The 20,728-nt window shown below is 44.9% G+C and overlaps 1 protein-coding gene across 2 annotated transcripts in view; it reads left to right on the top strand.

Annotated features, from left to right (window-relative positions):
- The window catches only part of rbfox3a (RNA binding fox-1 homolog 3a), a gene marked incomplete in the record, with an annotated part of 614,011 nt that extends 603,453 nt beyond the window's left edge, over window positions 1-10,558 (top strand). For both annotated transcript variants that reach the window (XM_024272938.2, XM_036213084.1), the window contains 3 exon segments: window positions 1,612-1,670; window positions 4,454-4,532; window positions 6,040-10,558. In XM_024272938.2, coding sequence (XP_024128706.1) covers window positions 1,612-1,670; window positions 4,454-4,532; window positions 6,040-6,084 — 183 coding nt within the window.
- Between the last annotated feature and the right edge of the window lie 10,170 nt (window positions 10,559-20,728).

The raw sequence follows: 20,728 nt of genomic DNA, 5'->3' as shown, positions 1-20,728 counted from the left end.
CTGCTGCCAAGCCGGCGTCGATTAGGCCTCGTTCTGCCGTGCCAAGAAACCCAACAACAAAATTTAAAACCCCCTCAGCTCCACGGCCCCCCCATCAACCTCTTCCTGTGATCTCAGACTCTGGCGAGGAGGCGGGCCCTGACTCAGTGTCCCATGTCAAGTCAGGTCATTCCATCCTTCAGATGTGTCTGGGTTTGGACCCCCCTCCCTCCGACGTTCACTCAGAGCGCCTGTCTGGGATATCCCTGCCTCCCCCGGGGGGGGGCGATCAGGCCTGGTGGAGCCAGAGAGCAGAGATAAGGGAGCAGCAGATGGGGGGGGGTTTGCCGTGATGACATCATCGCGCCGCAAAGGGTTTGTAATCTTCTCCGTCGAGATGATGGCGAGCGCCGCAGAAATGTCAGCTGCCCCCCCACCCCACACACACACCTGGCGAGGGGACTTCTCTGGTACGAACCGCTGAGGCCGAGTGATGTATGGCGAACACGGCGGCCCGCGTGATAGCGCGGTATTTCACCCGCTTTTATGGCGCAGACACCCACCATCATGGCGGCGACCCGGCCGCGCTCTGACGGATGTTGTTTGTCTCTTGCCTCCAGCCAAGTCCTGTACGCCGCTGGCCCCCGACCGAGGCCCGGCCGTGTTGATCCATCACTCAGCCCGTCAGCCGACCTCCGGGGCACCGCTGCCATTAGTTTAGGCCCCGCCCCCGTAAGGCTGATGTGTGTGAAGGTCTCGGGTGACCAGGAGGGACGCCGCCCCCCCCTCAGCCATCAGTCAGGAGAAGCAGGCCGGCTGACGAGTGGAAGACGTGCACATGTACAACATTGCATGTGCTAATACATATGCATGCCCCCCCCCTTCCCGTGCAGGAACGTGCACACGACCACGGCTGCACCGACGCACGCTCTCCGTGACACAATAACGAATGTGCTGCACTGCTGTGTGCAGGGTTTGACAATGTGCGGCGGTGATTTATTGGCCCGTGTTTGTTCGGGCTGTTGCTGTAATCAGCACAGTCCCGAGGCTCGCCCGTCCCGCAGGAAGTCATCTGCCGCAAGTGCCGCCACTTCCCGTCCCTCCGGAGAAACCTTGAAGTGGGATTTCAGACGGCGTTCGGGGGGGGGGGGCCGCCTCAGTTTCACGTGCGGCCGCGGGCGCGACCGCCGCTTCTCGGACGACTTTCCCCTGGAGTTTAAAAATGAATGAAAGCATGCATTATTAAGAGGCACCTATCCGCCGCGGACGCAGATGGGCGCACACTCCAGTGGCACTAATAGAAAAACAGTGGGAGAACAGCTTCATTTTTCAAAGAGAGTAATAGCGGCGCTCCACAATGAGCTCCTTAATTCCTTCCTCACTCTGCCAAATGAATCCGCCGCTTCTGCCTCCCCAACGGTCCGGCCGCCTTCTGCCTCCATCCCGGCGCCGGAGGGGGGGTCGTGTAAAGGAAAAGGGGAGCTTCAATAATGCAGGAGCATCGGAAAAGTGTTTTCTGTTGTGCTGAAACTCACAGGAGTTTTCACTGTCCCGGCAAACAGCACCTTCTAGTGTCCGTGTGTGGAACTGCACCTGCCTAATCATCGATTACCTCTCTGCTTACCTTCACAGGGCGGCTATGCAGCATACAGATTTGCCCAGCCCGCCACCACCGCCGCTTACAGCGACAGGTGAGTCCCCCCCCCCATCATTGTCTCAGTAATTATGCGCAGTTGCATGTTTTACGACGCCGCAGAGCTATTTCTGGCGTGTTTTCGGTGCGTTTTCTCATTTCCTTTCCCTGCAACTGCCTCCGCAAGATGGATTACACAATCAAAGCATCATCTGCAAGCATCTTCAGCTCGTTTCTGCGCAAACGCTGAAGGAAGGAGAAATTTATTGTGGAGTGGGAAAGCGGCGCTTTAGGTTCAGGAAGAAATCATAAAACCATTCGTAGCACATCTGACAGGCTGATGCAGGGGAAGTGGAGGGTGACCAACCAGCAGTTTTCACTGAAACTTAGTCTGATTTCCTGTCAAATGATTTCACATGAAAGAGGGACGTTCCACAGGTATTTAGAGCGTCACCTGTTCACAAACGCTCGGTGAAGGATTGGGTTCAGTGAGAGCTTCCCAGACTTCTATAGGGTCACATAGATGTGATGAATGAGGGCTGCTTCCTCAGCATTTGTGGAGGGAAGGTTATTTAGGGTTTCCTGAGGTGCTCCTCCTCGCCTCCTCTTATCCATTAGGCATGCCGGCATATCCGTTTTAGCTGGGAGCAAAAGAACACAAGAAAGACTAACCTCGTTGGACTGGATGAGAACAGCCGTGATGTATGTGGCCGCTCGCTGCTTGTGATGGCAGACTGGGTATATCACCGCGGTATTTATGAATGGCCTCAGGTCTGTGGAGGCAGGCGGGGGGGGAGGGGGGCAGCTCCATCACCTCTGAGTGATGTCACTCCGGTTCAGGTGTGCTCCGTTTCAGGCGGCGCCGCCGCTGATTCATGCGGGCTGCTGTCAGCCGGGATGTGTGCCGGTTTGGGAATCTAATCTGGGAAGGATTGAGCGTGTCACTTGTGATAACGTACACCCTGCCCCGGAGCCGGGAGATCATATCGATAATGTAAGATTTATCAGGCCTCGCCGCCTCGCCGCCGCGCCTCGAATTATGAGCAGCCGCGCTCGGCGAGAGCAGTCCCCCTCCCTGAGTGATTTACCATATTTTCCAGAGTAAAAGTCAGTGGTTTTTTCATAGTTTAACCAGGGGTGCGACTTTTACTCAGGAACGACTTATTTGTGATTTTTTTAAACCTAAATAGGCTCAATTGTTATTTTTCCACTAGCAACCGGTCGCCCTCTAGTGGTTGTTTCCACTAACAACCAATAGAGGGCGCTGTGTTTTTTGCTGACAGTGCTAGAAGAAGAAGTGTCGTCCAAAACAAACACGGAGGAGAATCAGATTCTTTTCCTCTTTTTGACATGGCAAATATAAAAGAGTGATGTATACTCCACAGCAACTTGTATGTGGTTTTCTTCTTCTTGATCGGACGTTTTTTGCTCCTGAGACTTATACTCCAGAGCAAGTGTCAAACTCAAGGCCCGGGGGCCGGATCCGGCCCTCCAGATTGTTTTATTTCGTTGTTATTAATGACCCAATGTTATCTTGTGCTCATTTCTAACTTGTATAATTTTGACAAAATATATTTTTACAGAACGTAAAATATTGAAAGTTATTTAAGGTTTAAGTTAATTTATTCTGGAATAATATTCCTGCCTTTTTATTATTCATAATTATTTTTTAGGTTATTTTGGAGTTTAGCTGATATTTCAGCTAATCTGGGTTTTTTTTTGAGGGAAGATTCTTAATTTTTTTGTCTAATTTGACATTTTGCTAAAATATTTAGCTGGCTATCAGCTTTAGCGTCTTCAGCGGTCAAATTTATCTTCCAGCATTCACACTAGCATTATCACAGGTAATGCTATATAGTTCAATAAATGCTTATCCTGTTCGGCCCGTGATCTAAGGTGTGTTTTGGATTTTGGCCCCCTGTGTGATTGAGTTTGACACTCTTGCTCCAGAGCGACTTACATGTAATTTTTCCTTCTTCTTAATTAGACATTTTTTACTCCTGCGATTTATGATCCAGAAAATACGAAATCCCCGTTTCCTTTGCTCGTACTTTCTCAGACATTGAATGTAATTCAGGCCATTTCATTTTGAATAAGTGGATCACCAAGAGCTCGGCTGCTTCGTCTCAGCCGTCTGTTTTACCTGCAGCGGCCCGCGGGGGCGGGGACTCCCCTGACCTTCTGAGTCCCCGCTTACGTAACGAGTTTGGGGCGAAAGGCGTCGTGTTGTTTCCTTGGAGAGCACTTCCTCCTCTCTCCACTTTTTTTTTATTCCTGGTTGATTCGGTGCCCTCAGTCCTTGGCTGGGGGAGCCTTATCTGCTCCGCGCAGACCCTCATTTGCAAGCAAGCGCTGGAAAAAAAAAAAAAGAAGAAGAAGAAGCAGCAAAGTAAATAGAGGAATATGTGAAGTCGAATAAATAAATAAGGCAGACACATCTTGTCCTGTCTTAGAAGGAAATTGGAAGGATTAGTTCCAAACCAGCAACAATGAAAAGGCGGGCGTGTGAGCCCAGTGTGCAGCCAGGGTAAACAAGCGCGGGGGGGGGGCACCAGGCCCTCCAGCACCAACTGTGTTCTCCTCTTTGCATCTGTCTCCGGCTGTCTCCCCCCGTTCATTACCGATTCCGTCTGCCTAATCAAGATGACAATGAAAAGAGCGCTCTAATTCTCAGACCTTTGAACTCGCCTTTTTGAAGCACCTTGGAGTCCCTGGAGGGAGGGGGGGTAATTGATTGTTAGACTTGAAAGAGTTGTGGGGTTGAGTATTAAACAAGCATGCATAACAGTTCTTCCTCAATCATAGATCAGCGTGTAACTGTCTGTCTGTCTGTCTGCGCAGCTACGGCAGAGTCTATGCAACAGCAGACCCCTACCACCACACGATTGGCCCCGCCGCCACGTACAGTGTGGGGACCATGGTAAGTGTCTGAGTGCCGCCCGTTCCGGACATCATGACGCCAGCTAGCACTCTCTCCAAAGTAAAAGCCGGCGTGGTCGCCGGGCTCTGCTGGCGTCTTTTTTGTTTTTTTGTTTCTCTTCATTTCCTGGGTTTTCATGCTGACGCCCTCTAGTGGAACTGGGAGACGCAGCATGTGATCAGAAGAGCTCACCTCATGCTTTGAGCAACCCAGAACTATCACTGCAGGGTTTTTTTTGTTCATTCTCCAATTTTCTTTTCACATCATCGACTTTGGTGTGGAGTGAGTTTTTTTTCCTTCCTCATCGGGTGAAGGGATGAAGTTGAATTGTTAATGTCGGTTTTTAGCTAGCTTTTGCAGCTACTGTAACATCAAAGATGAAAAACGATAAATAAAAGAGCATCCTTTCTTGAAACTTTCTCTTTGGTTTTGTTTTATGGCGACAAGGGGATGATGGGATCAGGCTCACAGACCAAACCTAGAGCTTAAGGAGCATCAAACGCATGCAGCAGTGTGCCGTGGGACTCAAACGAGAGCCAGACCAAAGGAGAGAGGGAGTTTCTCGCCCTCTTCTTGATGGGAGGCGTGCTCTCTGCCTGAGAAATGACTCAAATTGACCGTTCCGGCATGCATGCGATTTTCTTTCCACTGGAAAAACCAAACGTCCAGTTCCCCGGTGCAGCTGCTAGCTAAAAGCTTTCATTAATTAAGACATTTCTTTTTCCCTCTTCATAAATAAAAAAAAAATGTGCTTGAATGTTTTACTTCTTTTTTATTTTTTTTCTTCTTTTCCCTCCAAATTTCCTTCCGGTTCACACACATGTGAAGAGCGCAGACGAAGGATTTGGCCTTAAACGAGCCGATGCTGTGTGTGTGTGTGGAACAAACAGGGAGACTCTCTGCTGAGGCCACCAGCTAATCATTCACAAGCCCGGATCCTCTAATCATATCTGACCAATGCTTCTGCTGCAGACGGTTTTGCATTTAAAAGCTATACAATAATTAGTTCCTCTGAGGTTGAAAATTCTTTTTAGCTCACACGGATTCCAGTTTTTGACTCCCTGAAATTAGGCGAAATTAGCCTTTGAAGGCTTTTGGGTAGCCTTTGGAGTTTGTCTAATTGCAGTAGAGATGAGAGGAGGGACTGTGTGTGCGTGCATGTGCAGGTGTGCATGCATAGGCCCACGTGCATGCTCTCTGTGTGTGTCTGCCCTAGATATCTGGAGCATGGTGCTAAACGGAAGGGCTAACGTGGTGCGCTTCGGCCCCTCAGAAGGGCGCCTCTGCGGGACATGAGAAGGAGCTGTGATGGTTTGCTGTCACCGCCGTCCACAGATGCACCCCCCCTGACCCTGTTCCTAACACACACTCACCGTACGCAGGCGCCACTCCCTCCAAAAACTCGGGAGGCCCTCACTCTGAAGGAAGGAAATTTGCAGAGAAAGAGAAAGCGCCTCAAGCTGTCACCTGAATACTGATTGGTACTTTTTCATCTTTGATGTTGCAGGCTAGCCTTTACAGAGGAGGGTACAGTCGCTTCACTCCCTACTAAATGAAAGAAAAAAAAGACATGACCCCCCCCCAAAAAAAACAAAAAAACTCTTAAAAAATGAAACTCAAACGAGCCGGTCCTTGATGGAGAGATAAATGAAATCGATAGAAAATGCCCCTCCAGGTCCACTCGCTGAGCCCCCCCTGACACAAGCAGATATTTCTACAACTTCTTTGATGTCATCATTGGTCTGCTATGGTTTTGTACTCATTTTGTGCTTCTGGTTTTCTTTTGGAAATGCACACGTGCATTCTCTTGACTGCTGTATTTGGGTGCTGTGTCACCATAACGATGTGAGCCTCCTGCAGCACGTCTGATGCATGCTCAGAGGTGTGTGTATGCAGCCGCTGTCGTCTGACTGAGAACACACCGGGACGTTTCTGATCCGATCCAACCAGACTGTAACTCCCTGAAAACGCTGAAGAACTGTCGGTCCCAAACGGACCCGCACGCCTGGTGGTTCTGAGCTCAAAGACAGCGCTGCTCTGACTGCTTTGATTTCCTTTTTCTTTGTTGAAGTTGGAGTGTCCTACTGTTGTGCACTGGCAGTGGAGCCTTACGAGCGGTACCATGTGTATGACAGCATGCAGAGTTGAGGGTCGTGAAGGTCAGGGTTCTGTCTCCTGCAGATGCAACAGTTCTGCTGCTAAACAGCATCGCTGGCGTTCTGAATATTTTATTGGAAGTGAAAACAAAGCAAATGAGGCGTGGGGCTAAAGCGGCTCTTTTATTCCATCGTGTTTCCCGGAGCCCCGACCATGAAGGAACGCCTCCTCCGTGGAACACCAAACTCTGCACAATAACCAAACAAAAGCAGAGATGATTTGTTGTGAAGGTTGGCGCCGCGCTCATCTCGATAAAACACTTAAGCGTGGAGGAGCAGATTTAAAGTCCCCTTAAACTTCAGAGAGAATTTGGAACAAAGAAACAAACCAAACGGCTTAATCTCATTAGCTGTACAGAGACGCCGCCGCCACCGCTCGCGAGCTGAATTTGCAGGAGACACGGCCGCAGATCCACACTAACACACATCATCTGAGCGCCACACATGGACTCACACACAGACCCGAGTGGGAGGAGCCAGCAGAGGGCCTCCAGTAGTCACTGGGATCTTTTTGTTGTAGATTTTTTGAAGCATTGCACAAAGTCTTTAACCTCAGGATAAACGAGCTGACCTTCACAAACAGAGCTACTCACTTCTGGACACTTTTGGTTCAACCAGCAGTCTGAGCGCAGGCGACTGCAACATACTAAAGACATATACTGTAACACGTCTGACACTGTAAACACACACAGATACAGGAAGTCTAAAAGCACCCAGGGGAGGAGACGAGCAGAGCAGAGCATCCAGACGTTACATTGGCTTCTCTTTGTGCTCCGTGAGGTGGATTAAAAAAAGAAAAAAATCTGTGTAGCTACTGTTAGCTGTCAAGATTTCTGTGCAGCTATAAAAACTCAAAGCTATTGCCAATAATATTTAATTTCCATGTACTCACAAAAGTGTTTGTAGTCTCAAAAAAATGTTTGTTGCACTTTATTTGTTTTTGTTTTTCAATATTTTCTGAGATGTAACATATTTATAGAAAATCTATACATCTAGTTATGTTTAGTCAAGATGTTAAAATGATAGAGTACTGTTGTATATCAAATAAAAAAAAAGAAAAATAGCCCATTAGCTCATTAGTCAAAGAAAAATTTGTGGGTTAAAAAAAAAAACAACAAATAACATGGTTCTTCCTTTTCTATGCTAGTATGTAAGCTGCTCACTATTTGGGGGTTTTATAAGAAGCAAAAAAGACTTTGAATATTATTTTTATCATTTGCAAACAGGAGAGTTTGTCATATAAACTCTGCAGCAGAGTCTGGGTGTTCAGTTAGTGACCACTATTAGTAAGCTAGACTGGAATGAAACAGATTTTTTTGTTTCTTATTTTTATCTGAATGTGTGTGCCTATGTGCTATATACATACATATATGAGAAATATATATATAAATATGCATCAGAATGTTTGACTGTGATGGAGGGCGGGCAGAGGGACGAGCACGCTGTAGTTTGCATGACCTCACTCCACGTCCCTGTGACATCATCGCTACTGCAAACCAGTTTAGTTCAGCTGTGGGGAACAAAGTCACTTATTGTTCCCTGAAGACAAAACATTCAGGAAGCAGCAACGGAAAAAAACGGGACTTCTGTGGATTTACCTCAGCAGCCAAAACGTGTCTTAAAGGGGCGGGGTCACATTTAAGCATTTAAGGAAGTCTCCTTAGTTTCAGTCTTATTGAAGTCCATTGGCGGTATCTCAAACTGCAGAACTATTTTGTGAAGGATGAACGACCAACAAAGATAAAATAACAAACAAATGGGAGGGGCTTAAGGCACACCTGTCGCTCATTTAAAGACATAAGAACAAAATACAGTAAATATTGTGTTGGTTATTTTCAAAAATACAACTTTAAAATAACCAGAACAATGATTGTTGGTGGGATAAACAACTTTACAAAATATGCAGCCACTGACTGTACTTGATAACTGGACGGAGTGACCCCACCACCATGCCTTTCCAAGGATATACACGCAAAATCCTATAGACTGTGTCCGAATTCCCCCCTACTCACTATAAAGTGCGTTTTCTAGAGCTGTCTGAATCTACTATTCCAAAATCAAGAGTAATAGAAATTTCCCAAAAGCCTTTGCGAAAAACTAGCATGCATCGATGCTCATTACATTAGCAAATATAAACCACAATGTCTTACGGTCGAAAAAAAGTCGAAAAGATGTCGTAAAATGTCCGTATTAACTCGATTTTAATTTCATAAAATCTGTGACGTCATATCCAACGCTTAGAAAAACACAAGTAAAATAGTGATCATGGTGTCCGAATTGCTTTTAAAATTCAGGACTCTAGATAGTCCAAAACTCTGTCGTTTTTAGGGATTGGGGGTAAAATCGGACACAGCCATAGACTTCCATAGAGAAATAAACAGCTATTTCTTAGTCATTCTATTGGTCAGAGAAAACATTCTGGATCTGAAACTTTTTTTTAACATCTTGATCATTTCACTTTTGTTTGTTTGATCAGTTTATAACTTTAACTACAATCAGATGCCTCAGTAAAAGAGGCGGAGCCTGACCTCAAGGTTCAAAACATATGACAGATTTTTGTAGCCTTATTTCTAGTGGTAGGGGCGTGGCCGTCCAACAAGCTCACTCCTGATTCGAGAAAGTGGTTGCCATAAAACAAACTCAAACTAATAACTGCTTATTAATGACGTCTGGCGACTGAAATAAACCATTTTCTAAGGAGGGGGTCACACTCAATCGGTCCGGTTCTCTAATACAGTCGCTGGCTGAAGCCACTCTCCATCCGGACTGACCTGCAGCGTCATGGCCGACCAGACTCGTCGTACAGAGAAGTTTTTGTTCTCTCCTGAAAACGGTGAAACATTCAGAACAAATGAGCGATTTTTGTCTCATGAAAACGACGTTTAATCTGTAAATCCATTTACGGCTTTGGGCGCCGTTCATCAAAATGATTTGTGATTCCTTCTGCAGAGATGGACTTCCTAATGCATCACGGCCATCAGAGTGTGCGGATCCACAAATTCCCCTTCAGTAATTACAGCGCGTGCTAAAGCATTAGCATACAGAATGCAATTAGGAGCAGGCAGCGGCACTGATGCTCTCACAGGGACTGCTGGAGTGTCGTCATCCGGAGCAGCTCCTAACAGTCTGCACGGGTTTGTCAACAGTTTACAGAAAAAGTTTCAACTAACATTGTTTAACCATTTTAGTGTCAGCTTATCAAGGCTTAAAAGCTAAAGAACTATAGAAAATAGCCGTCGGTATCGTAGACGCATCTTATTACGCTAGTCAAATGTGAATTTTTAGAACTTTTTTTTTTCTTTTTAGCTTCGTTTGCATTTGTTGGTTCCCATAACCAGCTTGATATGCAACTTAGTCCTCTATTCGACCCATCTGTTTACACTTATTAACAGTAGTACTGAGACATGTTTACATACCAGAAGAAAATACTCTTTATGCATCATTTCTATTAACAAGTATTCACTAAGCCCTGATAAGCTGGCAGGTGAGTTTATGAATCCACCGAAAATATTTGTACAAAAGAAAAACCATGCAAAAAAGTTACAGCACTTCTACGTACATTTAAATGTATATAAACACAAACTATATCACAATTCTCTGAGTAACTGTTTTATATGTATTCCTATATGAAGTGGGGTTATCTGTGTATTTTCAATTCAGCTGAACTTGTTCTTGAACTCTATGTGATTTCTATGAGAATATATTGTCTGAAAGGTGTAAAGTAATTTTTTTGGATTCATTTCATAGGTTAAAGTATACTACTATGAGCCTTTTCTTCATTCTTTCAATATTTTTGTTGTCAGTATGTGACATATAAGTAACCTCTGATTGTTTTCTGAGTGTCAGAATAAAGCAGTTATAAGAACAAGATGTCTGCCTTCACACCTGGATGTTGTTTTCTACTAAAACCTCTTTTCTTTGTTTTTGGTTTGAAAACTTTCCTGCTTATTTCTGACTCTTTCCCAACAAATTTAAATCCAACGCATGAGCAAGTTTGAAGACGATGACCTTTTCCTGCTCCATTATCGCCCCAAAATATGGATTTTCCGTTGAAGCTTCAGTTTGATGTCATTTATCATCATTTTACTCAAAGCGCTGTTTTCTTTGGCAGAATTAAAACTTTGAGGAAGAATTTAATCATGAGAAATTAATGGCTCAGGATGTCAGGAGAAGTTCTGCTTCTTTGCAGCAAGTAACTTCAGAGCAACGAGAAGACTGAAGCGGAGTGTGAAATACTAAGTACACCCTCACTGCTTCCAAAAGAAATAAGAATCTACTAAAAAAAAGAATCACACAGCGTGGAAGTCGAAGAACCAGTGTAGGAAACGTCTCAGTTATAGTCTGAGGTCTTCATATTCAGACAGTCATGCAGTCGTCAGATACAAATGATAAATGCCACTTTAACTGCGTCCACACGTGACGATCTCAGCAGAAAACCAAAGAAACAGATTAAATCACCTCGAAAGGTTTTCAAGACGTTCCCAAGCTGTAAATTTGACGTTGCTGAGGCAGATATGACGTTACAGACGCGGATTTGAAGTTACAGAAGTGAATTTGACATTGCAGACGCGGACATGACGTTACAGATGCGGATTTGACTTTACAGACGCGGATATGAGGTTACAGACGCGGTTATGACATTACAGACGCGGATTTGACATTGCACATTTGACGTTACAGGCGGATTTGACGTTACAGATGCGGATATGAGGTTGCAGAGGCGAATATGAGGTTACAGATGTGGATATGACGTTACAGACGCAGATTTGACGTGGATATGACGTTACAGACGCAGATTTGACGTTACAGACGCGGATATGAGGTTGCAGAGGCAGATTTGAGGTTGCAGAGGCGCATATGATGTCACAGACGTGGATATGACGTTATAAAAGCTGGTTTGACGTTACATACGCGGATATGAGGTTGCAGATGCAGATATGACGTTACACACGTGGATTTGACGTTAAAGAGGCGGATATAAAGTTACAGATGCGGATATGAGGTTACAGATGCGGATATGAGGTTACAGACGCGGATATGACATTACAGACGCGGATTTGACATTGGAGACGCGGATATGAGGTTGCGGAGGCGGATATGACGTTACAAACGTGGATTTGACATTGCAGAGGCGGATTTGACGTTATGAGGTTGCAGAGGCGGATATGACGTTACAGAAGTGGATATGACGTTACAGACGTGGTTTTGACGTTGCAGACGCGGATTTGACGTTACAGATGTGGATATGATGTTACAGACGCGGATATGAGGTTGCAGAGGCGGATATGAGGTTACAGACGCGGATATGAGGTTGCAGACGCGGATATGACATTACAGACGCGGATTTGACGTTGCAGACGCGGATATGAGGTTGCGGAGGCGGATATGACGTTACAAACGTGGATTTGACATTGCAGAGGCGGATTTGACGTTATGAGGTTGCAGAGGCGGATATGAGGTTGCAGATGCGGATATGAGGTTGCAGATGCGGATATGACATTACAGACGCGGATATGAGGTTACAGACGCGGAAATGACATTACTGACGCGGATATGAGGTTGCAGAGGCGGATTTGACATTTCAGAGGCGGATATGACGCGTCTGCCGCGTAGGGTTTGAGTGAACCATTGGTTAATAACAGAAAACTTTTAGGATTACTCAATATTTCAATTCTCACTACAAAAATAAGTAAGAAGATGTTTTTCTTTTACAAATTAAATTCCCTTAAAATCCATTATTTTATGTTTACAAGATTAAAATCTTATCTTGTCAATCTGGATCAAATGGATTTTATTTTAAAACAGACTCTAAACCAAACATTTGATTAAAAAAAAAGAAAAAAAAAGAAAGAAAACTTCAGTGCAGAAACTAAGCACATTGATGGTAGAATCATGATCTGTTCCCTTTGCTGCAAAAACTTCATCTTGAACTGGATCACTCAACAAAAGCAACAGAGAACAGAAATCCCAACAAATGAGAACAACACAGAGCATCAACAAAGTCCAGAAGAAAAGCTGATTGTATTCACGCCGGTAACCCAAACTGTACCTGGGCTCATTTGACCCTAAAGTCCAGTTCTTTGGATTGACTAGGTCAGGGGTGTTCTGACATCTCTCTTTCTGTTCTTCAAAAAGCCACTTTGGGGATGTAAGAACTGTGCCACAGCTAGGTTAGCCCCAAACAGACCAGTGGGGGCGGGGCCAAACAGCCACGCCCATTTTTGAGGTCTAAAGTCAGTTCATCCTCAGAAAGAAAGACATCTGCAGAAGGTCAAGAATGAAGAGAAATAACTTTGTGATACTGGTGTCTGCTGAGCTTCCAGCCGTAGAGGAACCAGAATATTCTGGACCAACGGAGGGTGTACTTACTTTTTCACACAATCTTTTCTGAATGAACTAAAATAGTAACCACAATAGAAACAGAATATATATACACCAGCTTGGTGAGAAAGTAACAGCAGCAGAATAAGAAACAGAGAAGGGCCCCGTCTAATTCCTGGAGCGATCTCTTCAGTCATTCAGTGGATGAATCATTTACTGCAGACCTGACTGTCTGTGAGCCAGAACTATATGTAGCTCTGGTGCTGTGTGCCACCCACCCTCCCTTCCTGTCTCCCGCCCCAGCCTGTAAGGCTACACCTTTTCATATGGGGGGGTCCCCGGTGAGAAGGATGTGTGAAGCTCAGGCGGGAGGAAAGATGGATGGAAGGAGGGGAGGTGGAGGCTGATTGAGCACGCCACTTGTTTGACTGTTTGTCTCTCTGGGTCGGAGGTGGGCGGAGTTCTTTTTTTTTTAGGTGGGGGGGGGTAATGCACTACAAAGCAGTTTTGAAATTAGATCCTCATCTTCTTTCATTTCATTTCATCAGAAGCTCCATGGAGCTGCTGAAGATCAGTCTGAATTAGCGAGCGTCTGTCATGACGGGGGTCCCGGGACGCTCACTCCCCCACCCCCCACCCCACCCGCCCCCTCTGCAGTTACCCTGAGAGTTTAGCCACAGATCTCTGCTGGTACGACTGCAACTCGCTCTGATCTCCAGGACTTATCTCAGCCGCTGGAGATGCTCTGTGCACCGTGTGCACACTCATCACAAACATTCCTCCACGTGCATTTTGTTAATCCTTGTTGCCTCCGTGAGAAGATAGTCAGGCATGTTCAGGGTAAAAAGCGGTCAGCTGGACCTGGTTTTTCATTTATTATTCAAGACGTTTCAGCTCCTCTCCAGGAGGCTTTCTCCAACCACGTCCAGCTGCCTGCTTTTCTTTTTTTACCTTCTCAGCATCCACAGACTCTCCTCACTGACTTCATTTTCACAGCAGCTCTCATTGTGTGTCAGTGAAGCGGCTTCTCCATATTTACCCGTCTCCTCTCTCCCCTGTTTCCAGTAAATACAAAATGAAGAGCTGTACTCAGTATTGATGGACATCACAGATGAAATCAACGAAGAGAGGAGAACTAGCTTTAAGAAAATAACACAAGAAGAAGATGAGAAGGAGTCCCTCTACTGAGGCTGGCGAGGAAAGACGGGAGGCGTACAAAGTGGCGCCGCGGCAGCGTTGTCAAACCAGCCACAAACTTGACAGATGGAGTGAGCCAGTTTCCACCAGGGACCACCTTTTTGCCGGGTAGAAAAAGACAGAGAGAGAAAGAAGTGTCCCATTATTATAAAACATTTTATTTTTCTATACTTTTGTGATTTACAATGGTAAAAAAAAGTCTGTATAAAGCAGTATATATGTACAGATCTGTTTTTATGTTTTTGGTAAGGGAGATGAACAGTTGGCCCTTGATGCTGATTCTGTGGTATGAAGGCAGGAGGAGGGAGGCCCCGCCCCCCTCCTCCTCTCTCTATGGCACACCGCTCTGTCGCCGACCAAAAGAAAAACCAGGAGGGTGGCAGGGAGCACTCGGCATCCAGGCAGAGGCACCTTCTACGCTGTACTTCCTGTGGGCGGAGTCAAAGCTCAGATTTCCTTCCTTCCGTTTCGGGGCTGCGACGATGCCCCTCCTCCTTGTTGGGGGTGTGGCCGACCCCGCTACTGTTAGCAGCCCTCTCCCCCGTGGATACTGTCGTGATGTCACTTCCTCTTGGCAGCAGCGTTGGGCCCTCCCCGCCGACCTGCTGCCGGTTTACAGCGTTGGGGGACGGGACGGTGAGTCACGGCTGAGCCTCCCCGTCCGCCCCTCTCCACGCCCCAGCAGAGGTCACTGACCCCCCCACCCCACCTGCCAGACTCCGAGCCTTTGTGTCGCTCTGCAAATACCCCCCCTGCCCCCCCAGAGCGCCGCGATGAGGAGGATGCACGTGTCCATCTGACCACAATAACCCATCGACGCCCATCTAACAACTGTAACCCATTGCACTGCATCGGCGGGGGCGCGACACGAGGGGGGTGGACCTGCTGGGGGGGTGTCCTCTTTGCAGCACAGAAAACTCTGGTGGAAGCGCAGGTCTTTTCATGAGGAGGGTCACTGTAAACGTGTTTAATCAAGAATGTTGGTTCCGTTTCTGAATGTACTTTCATGTCTAGGGTGTCCAATAAGTATGTATCCTTTCTCTGTATATAAATATATATACATATCTATTATATGGGCTGTGGTGATGTCAGGGAACCAGAAGGGGGCGGAAAGCAGGAAAGCCCCTGAACATAGAACCCCACCCCCTCTCTCACCGCCTCCCAGCTGAATATGCCCCGCCCCCCTGATATTTACTGTAAGATGTGACCATGTGTTCTATGATTGAAAGTGTGGTGGTGATTGTCTGAACTGATCTCCCTGAAAACAGATGAGCGTTTCACACACACACACACACACACATTCTTGCACTTACTACACAGTGAGGATTAGGAAAATCACCCGAGAAGTGAGGACCTTCCTTTCTGTTTCAGTCACACACACACACACACACACGTCCAGAGAATTACGTCTGCAGTAATTCTGGCCTTCATCAGAGCTGCAAAACACTTCCTAATTAGTGTTACGGTGTCGTGGATGTCAGATACAAAGTTTATGAATATTGATTTTCTTTCTTACTTGAACCAAAGTATGATTTGAACACACAGTCTCAGTGCTCTTTGATCAGGACTCAGCGGGACTCTGTGCTGACGCCGGAGCCCGGATGCGTATTGACGTGACCCAGATTCCGTTCGCTCATCTCCGCTGAGGAGGAGCCGGCTCTCCGGCTGGCCTGCTGCGGCGGCGGCCTGCTTCTTACGAGCCGTGCTCCTCACGCCGGTGGATGCGTGGCAGAGAGGAAACGGCCTGCTCGCCCTGAGAAGAAGCTTTTCTTTTCTGATCAGAGGCGTCCAGCTTTGGGTGAAGCACAACTTTGAGAGTTCAGGGTACGCCACTGCGGCAGAAGTGGTTTGGGAGAGTTATTCCAAGAGAGTACGAAACGGTTAAAGCTCCTGACTTCCTGTAAAAACTACAGTGTGTACTGTTAATATCCTGTACAGTAAAGCTCACCTCACACTTCTTGATTAACTTCATCTTATTTCAGGTTAAAAAAAAAAAGGAAAATATCGTTCTGAATCAGGGCTCCTACCCACGCGACCTCTGTTCATCTGTAGACAGCTTCTCATATATGACCAAGAGTATCTATATCATTACAACTAACTGTTGTGAAGTATAAGTGGGGTGAAGTGGTTCTCTCACGTATGCAGACTGGGCATCTTCATACCTGTGGGTTTGTTTCTGGGAGTCGGGTGACTCCCGGGCTTGTTTACAGCGCTGTGGAGGCTCATCAGCAACTCAGGAGCAGGTTGGAGTTTTAGTTTGGCGGGAACCTCCAGGGGGACAGAGATAAAGAGCCACAGTTTTATTTTTCTGCTTTTCTTTGGGAAACTCGTCACATGGTTGGAACTGATCCACTGACTTATCTATGCATTTTGCAACAAAAACACTTGATGTCATGTGTGAGAGGCACATTTTTTAAAGAACACTGTTACCTACTTACTCTGGTTAGAAACTAGCAGATCAAGTCCGACAGGATGGTATTATTGTGTGTTTAGATTTTGTCAACGAATCTCACAAAAAGACAAAAGAAAAAAAAAAGGGGGAGTTTGTCTCTCAGTTCTCTCTGACTTCGTTTACTCCGATTGTTGTGACTGAAAAAATACTTTTTTTAAAAAACTGTTCAGCAAACATCACTCAAGCAAAAGTGCATTTCCTGGGGACTACTTTCAGCAGCGGAAGAATCCACAACCGGTGCTCTGGTGGGTGTTTGTGGCAAACAAACAAACAAACTGGTTGACGTTTGCTTTCGAGCTGCACCGCTGCTCCTCCTCCGCGTGTCAACGGTCCAAACGTAGCATTTCCGTGGGACGGGAAGCGGGAAACGCCCGCCGGACGCCAGGCTGCTCTCATTTATGCAAAAATGAAAAAAGAGGTCGGGAAGTCAGAGGTTGCCAAATAGAAACTGTTAACTTGGATGCACAATCAACATCTGCAGTACCGTGTTTCAACATAGGTGTCACTATTTTTCATTCTTTCTAGTATTCTTGTTGTAGTAAGTATACTCTAAGGGGCTGCGTGCAATGTTGCCATTTTAAGTCTTGTACTGAGTCTGCTTGAAGCTGTGTGTCATCTGCAGTAAAGACGCCCTTTGTTGGAGGTGTGTGCCGCTTTGCAGCTGACTTTACCTTGCAGGTGTTTTGCTCTCCAGTGAAAATAGTGAAGAAGCAGAGCTCATCCTGCTTACGGGTTAGCGTTTATTTTTGCTGCATGAACTTTTATTTCGGTTACAGTTTCATTTAAAGACTACAGACAACTGTAGGGTGAAATGAAAAAAAAAGTTAATGCCTTAGAATTTTTTTGTCTTTTTACTCACTGTTAATATGGAAAAAAAGGACATTTTAAATGTTATAAACTTTGATGTTCTGGTGTCGCTGAAGCAGCAGGTTTTGTTTATTTTTGTTTTTTTACTGTGGTTTTTTGTCTCTGTTCGCTGACGCCCCCCTCCCCTTTTACCGGCGTCTGCTTCCAGAGGAGTTTTGCCTTTAAAAAAGAAAAAAAAAAAACTGGAAGAGTCTAAAACTCCAGCCTGCACCGTAGCAGCAGTGGGATGGAGCGGGGGGGTGGGGGGGCACAGGGGACCTCCCCCCCTTCCTTTAGATGCCTTCAATAAGCGGTCCTGATCTTCCTGAGCACAAGTGCTTGAGCTGTGACATCAGCAGGATGCCCCCCCCCTCTCACCGAGAGCCCCCCTCCGCTCCCAATATACCCAAATTCTAACTACCCCCCTCCCTGCGCCTTATAGTATGTGAGCCCCTTTTGTATTCCTGGTGTTCTGTACATAACCCCTCCCACACACACACCTGTCCTTAAAGGGGAAAAAAAAGAAAAATGACCCCCCCCAAATCTTGTATTTTGTTTTAACAACAAAATTTATTTATAAGGATTTTTTAAAATCTCTCTTTCTCCTTTTTGTAAATGTTCCAGTTAAATAAAGTTTTAAAAATGAAAAATGATATATTGAAAAATGTCTCTAGACCCCCCCGAACCCCCCACCCGACTCTGTACTCTAAACTTTGTGTTTTTGTTTTTCTCTTCTGTATGCTTCTCTTTCCGTGCTTCAGATGAAGAGTTCTATTTATTATGACATTAACGTTATTATAATTATGACTAATTATTAATATTATCATCCTCATCCTCATTATTATCATTAATAAACTTGTCTACTTCAGCTGCAGACTCTGGCTCTTATTTTAAATCCATCACCAGGACGGAGTTCTCTGGATTCAGGTGACTTCAAAGTCCATGTGAAAGTTCTTCAAGCCAGTAGATTTTTGATAACACACCTACGGGCTATGCTAAAGCTAACACGCTAACAACCAACCGTTTGAGATTCAAAGATGGGCGGAGCTGCAGAACTTGATGACTTGGAACCAGTTGACCAATCACTAAATTTAACTGTAATACCTCGTTTCAACCTGTAGGGGGCAGCACACAGACGGTTTTAGACTGTAATTTCAGGAAGTTTATTTGAAATCGTCAAAACTGTGGCAAGGACCAACAGACAGCACTTTTAAAGCCTAATTTATAGAGGTCAACGGACAAAAAAAGTTCCTTTAGTGTTTGGTTACCCTTTAAAGACGAAAAAGCAACACAAAGCCCAGCTGTGAACATCCCTTTAATAAATATTATAAATAATACTCTGACGTACAACTAGAATTTGAATATATGAACCATTAACTGTATGTGAGAACTGGACTGAAGTCGCCCCTCCCCCTGGCGTTCCAAACAGGAAGTAGCTGCTGGGTTGAAGAAGCCTAAATCCCATAAACTTCAATAGAGAAATAAACCGCTGTTACTGTCATTCTATTGGTCCGCATAAACATTCTAACGCTGATGCCTTTTTAACATCACGTCTAACGTTTGATAGACACATTTTGTTGTGGATGTTTATAGTGAAAGGGGTGTGGCCTTCCAACAAGCTCACTTGTTGGTGAGACTAGTTGCTATAGAAACATGGATTCAGACCAACTCTAACCAATCACTGCTTACTGTCGTCGTCTGGTTCCAGCATGCCGTAGGTCCATAGTGCCAAAAAAATGCCAACTGAATTGATTTTACTGGAAGCAGAAGGAAGGCATTTTCTATGGATGACGTCACTCCCACTCAGTCCAGCTCTCATATACAGTCAGTGTTAACACATTAAAAATGAAGACTTACTCTGGGTTTATTTTGGTTTTGATTTTATGAGATACAAAAGATTTCGTTTTTACATTTGAAATAAAGAAAAATCTGTGTTTTTTGATGATCACATTTATCTAAAAATGCAACAGAAAACTTAACTGATTGCAGAAAGTTCAGGTGCTCTGGTAATTTCTAGCATTTGCTCACATTCAGCCAACACAAACATACTTTCACTTGTTGCTTCATGTGTAACTCATTATTCTTGCCGTAGTGATTAAAGAAAATGACCATAAATAGTTTGTTTTTGGTGCATTATCTAGAGAGGTAACCAGAGGCCCATTTCCAGTGACTATGACTCCAGTGCTCTACAGGTACAATGTATTAGCTCACTGTGTCAGAAGGTTTACATATGACTAGAAAACCCTTCTGCAGTCATGTTAGCACAGCTGAAGACTGTTTTCTGGTTAGAGAAGCTGTAAAACTGACCTTCTTTTGAGTATCTGGAGCATCACATTTGTGCGTCGATTAAACACTCAAAATGGCCAGAAAATGAACTTTCATGTGAAACTTGACCGTTTTCTTCTTAGAAATTAAGGCTATTCTGACTTCCTTGAAGGATGTGAGCTATTCTCTTTAGAGAACAGCACAAACAGGCTCTAACCAGAGAAGAAAAAAAAGGGGAGGGCCCGCTGGACAACTGAGCAACAGGAAAAGCTTATGAAAGTGTTTGATTGAGAAATAGGCGCCTCACAGGTCCTCAACTGTCTTTATTAATAAAATAAAATACAATTAAATCTAAAACTCTGAATAACTTTGAATTTTACGTTTCTAAACTAAAACAAAGCAGAATGCAAGGCGCCAACATCACTGGAAGTAAACACGTTTTCAAAATAAAGTGTTGGTCTTATTTTGAAAGTGGGAAGCTTCACTATCAAGTGTTTTTTTGTAGTTGAAAAAATGAAACTGAAGTTTACAGAATGAATTTACAGTAATACTGGAGCTTCAGCTCCAGTGTTTACAGTCATTTGACTACAGTAAGTCTTCAACTGATGATGAAGTCAACGTAAGTCCAGCGGATTCTGAAGTGGAGAAAGGTGGGTTCTTTATACTTCTCATACTTTGTCCGTTCATGTCTGATAATGCACACCTCGAAGAGAATTATCCTGCAAAGACCATTTAAAAACAAAAGTTAAATCAGTTACTAGTTGTTAGTAATCCTGGTATATTTTTCTGTCTAAATCATTTTTCACCAAAAGCGAATTATTTAAAACCCTGTCACACACACGTATATATTTGTAAAAATAATACAATGTAGAAATAATATAAGCACACACACATGTGTATGCCTATCATATATATATATATATATATATATATATACACACAAACACAATGAAATACAA

The sequence above is a fragment of the Oryzias melastigma genome, linkage group LG8 (genome assembly GCF_002922805.2).
Source record: "Oryzias melastigma strain HK-1 linkage group LG8, ASM292280v2, whole genome shotgun sequence".
Classification (NCBI taxonomy): Eukaryota; Metazoa; Chordata; class Actinopteri; order Beloniformes; family Adrianichthyidae; genus Oryzias; species Oryzias melastigma.
Note: the sequence above shows the minus strand (reverse complement) of the source record. Positions and strands in the feature narration are given on the sequence as shown.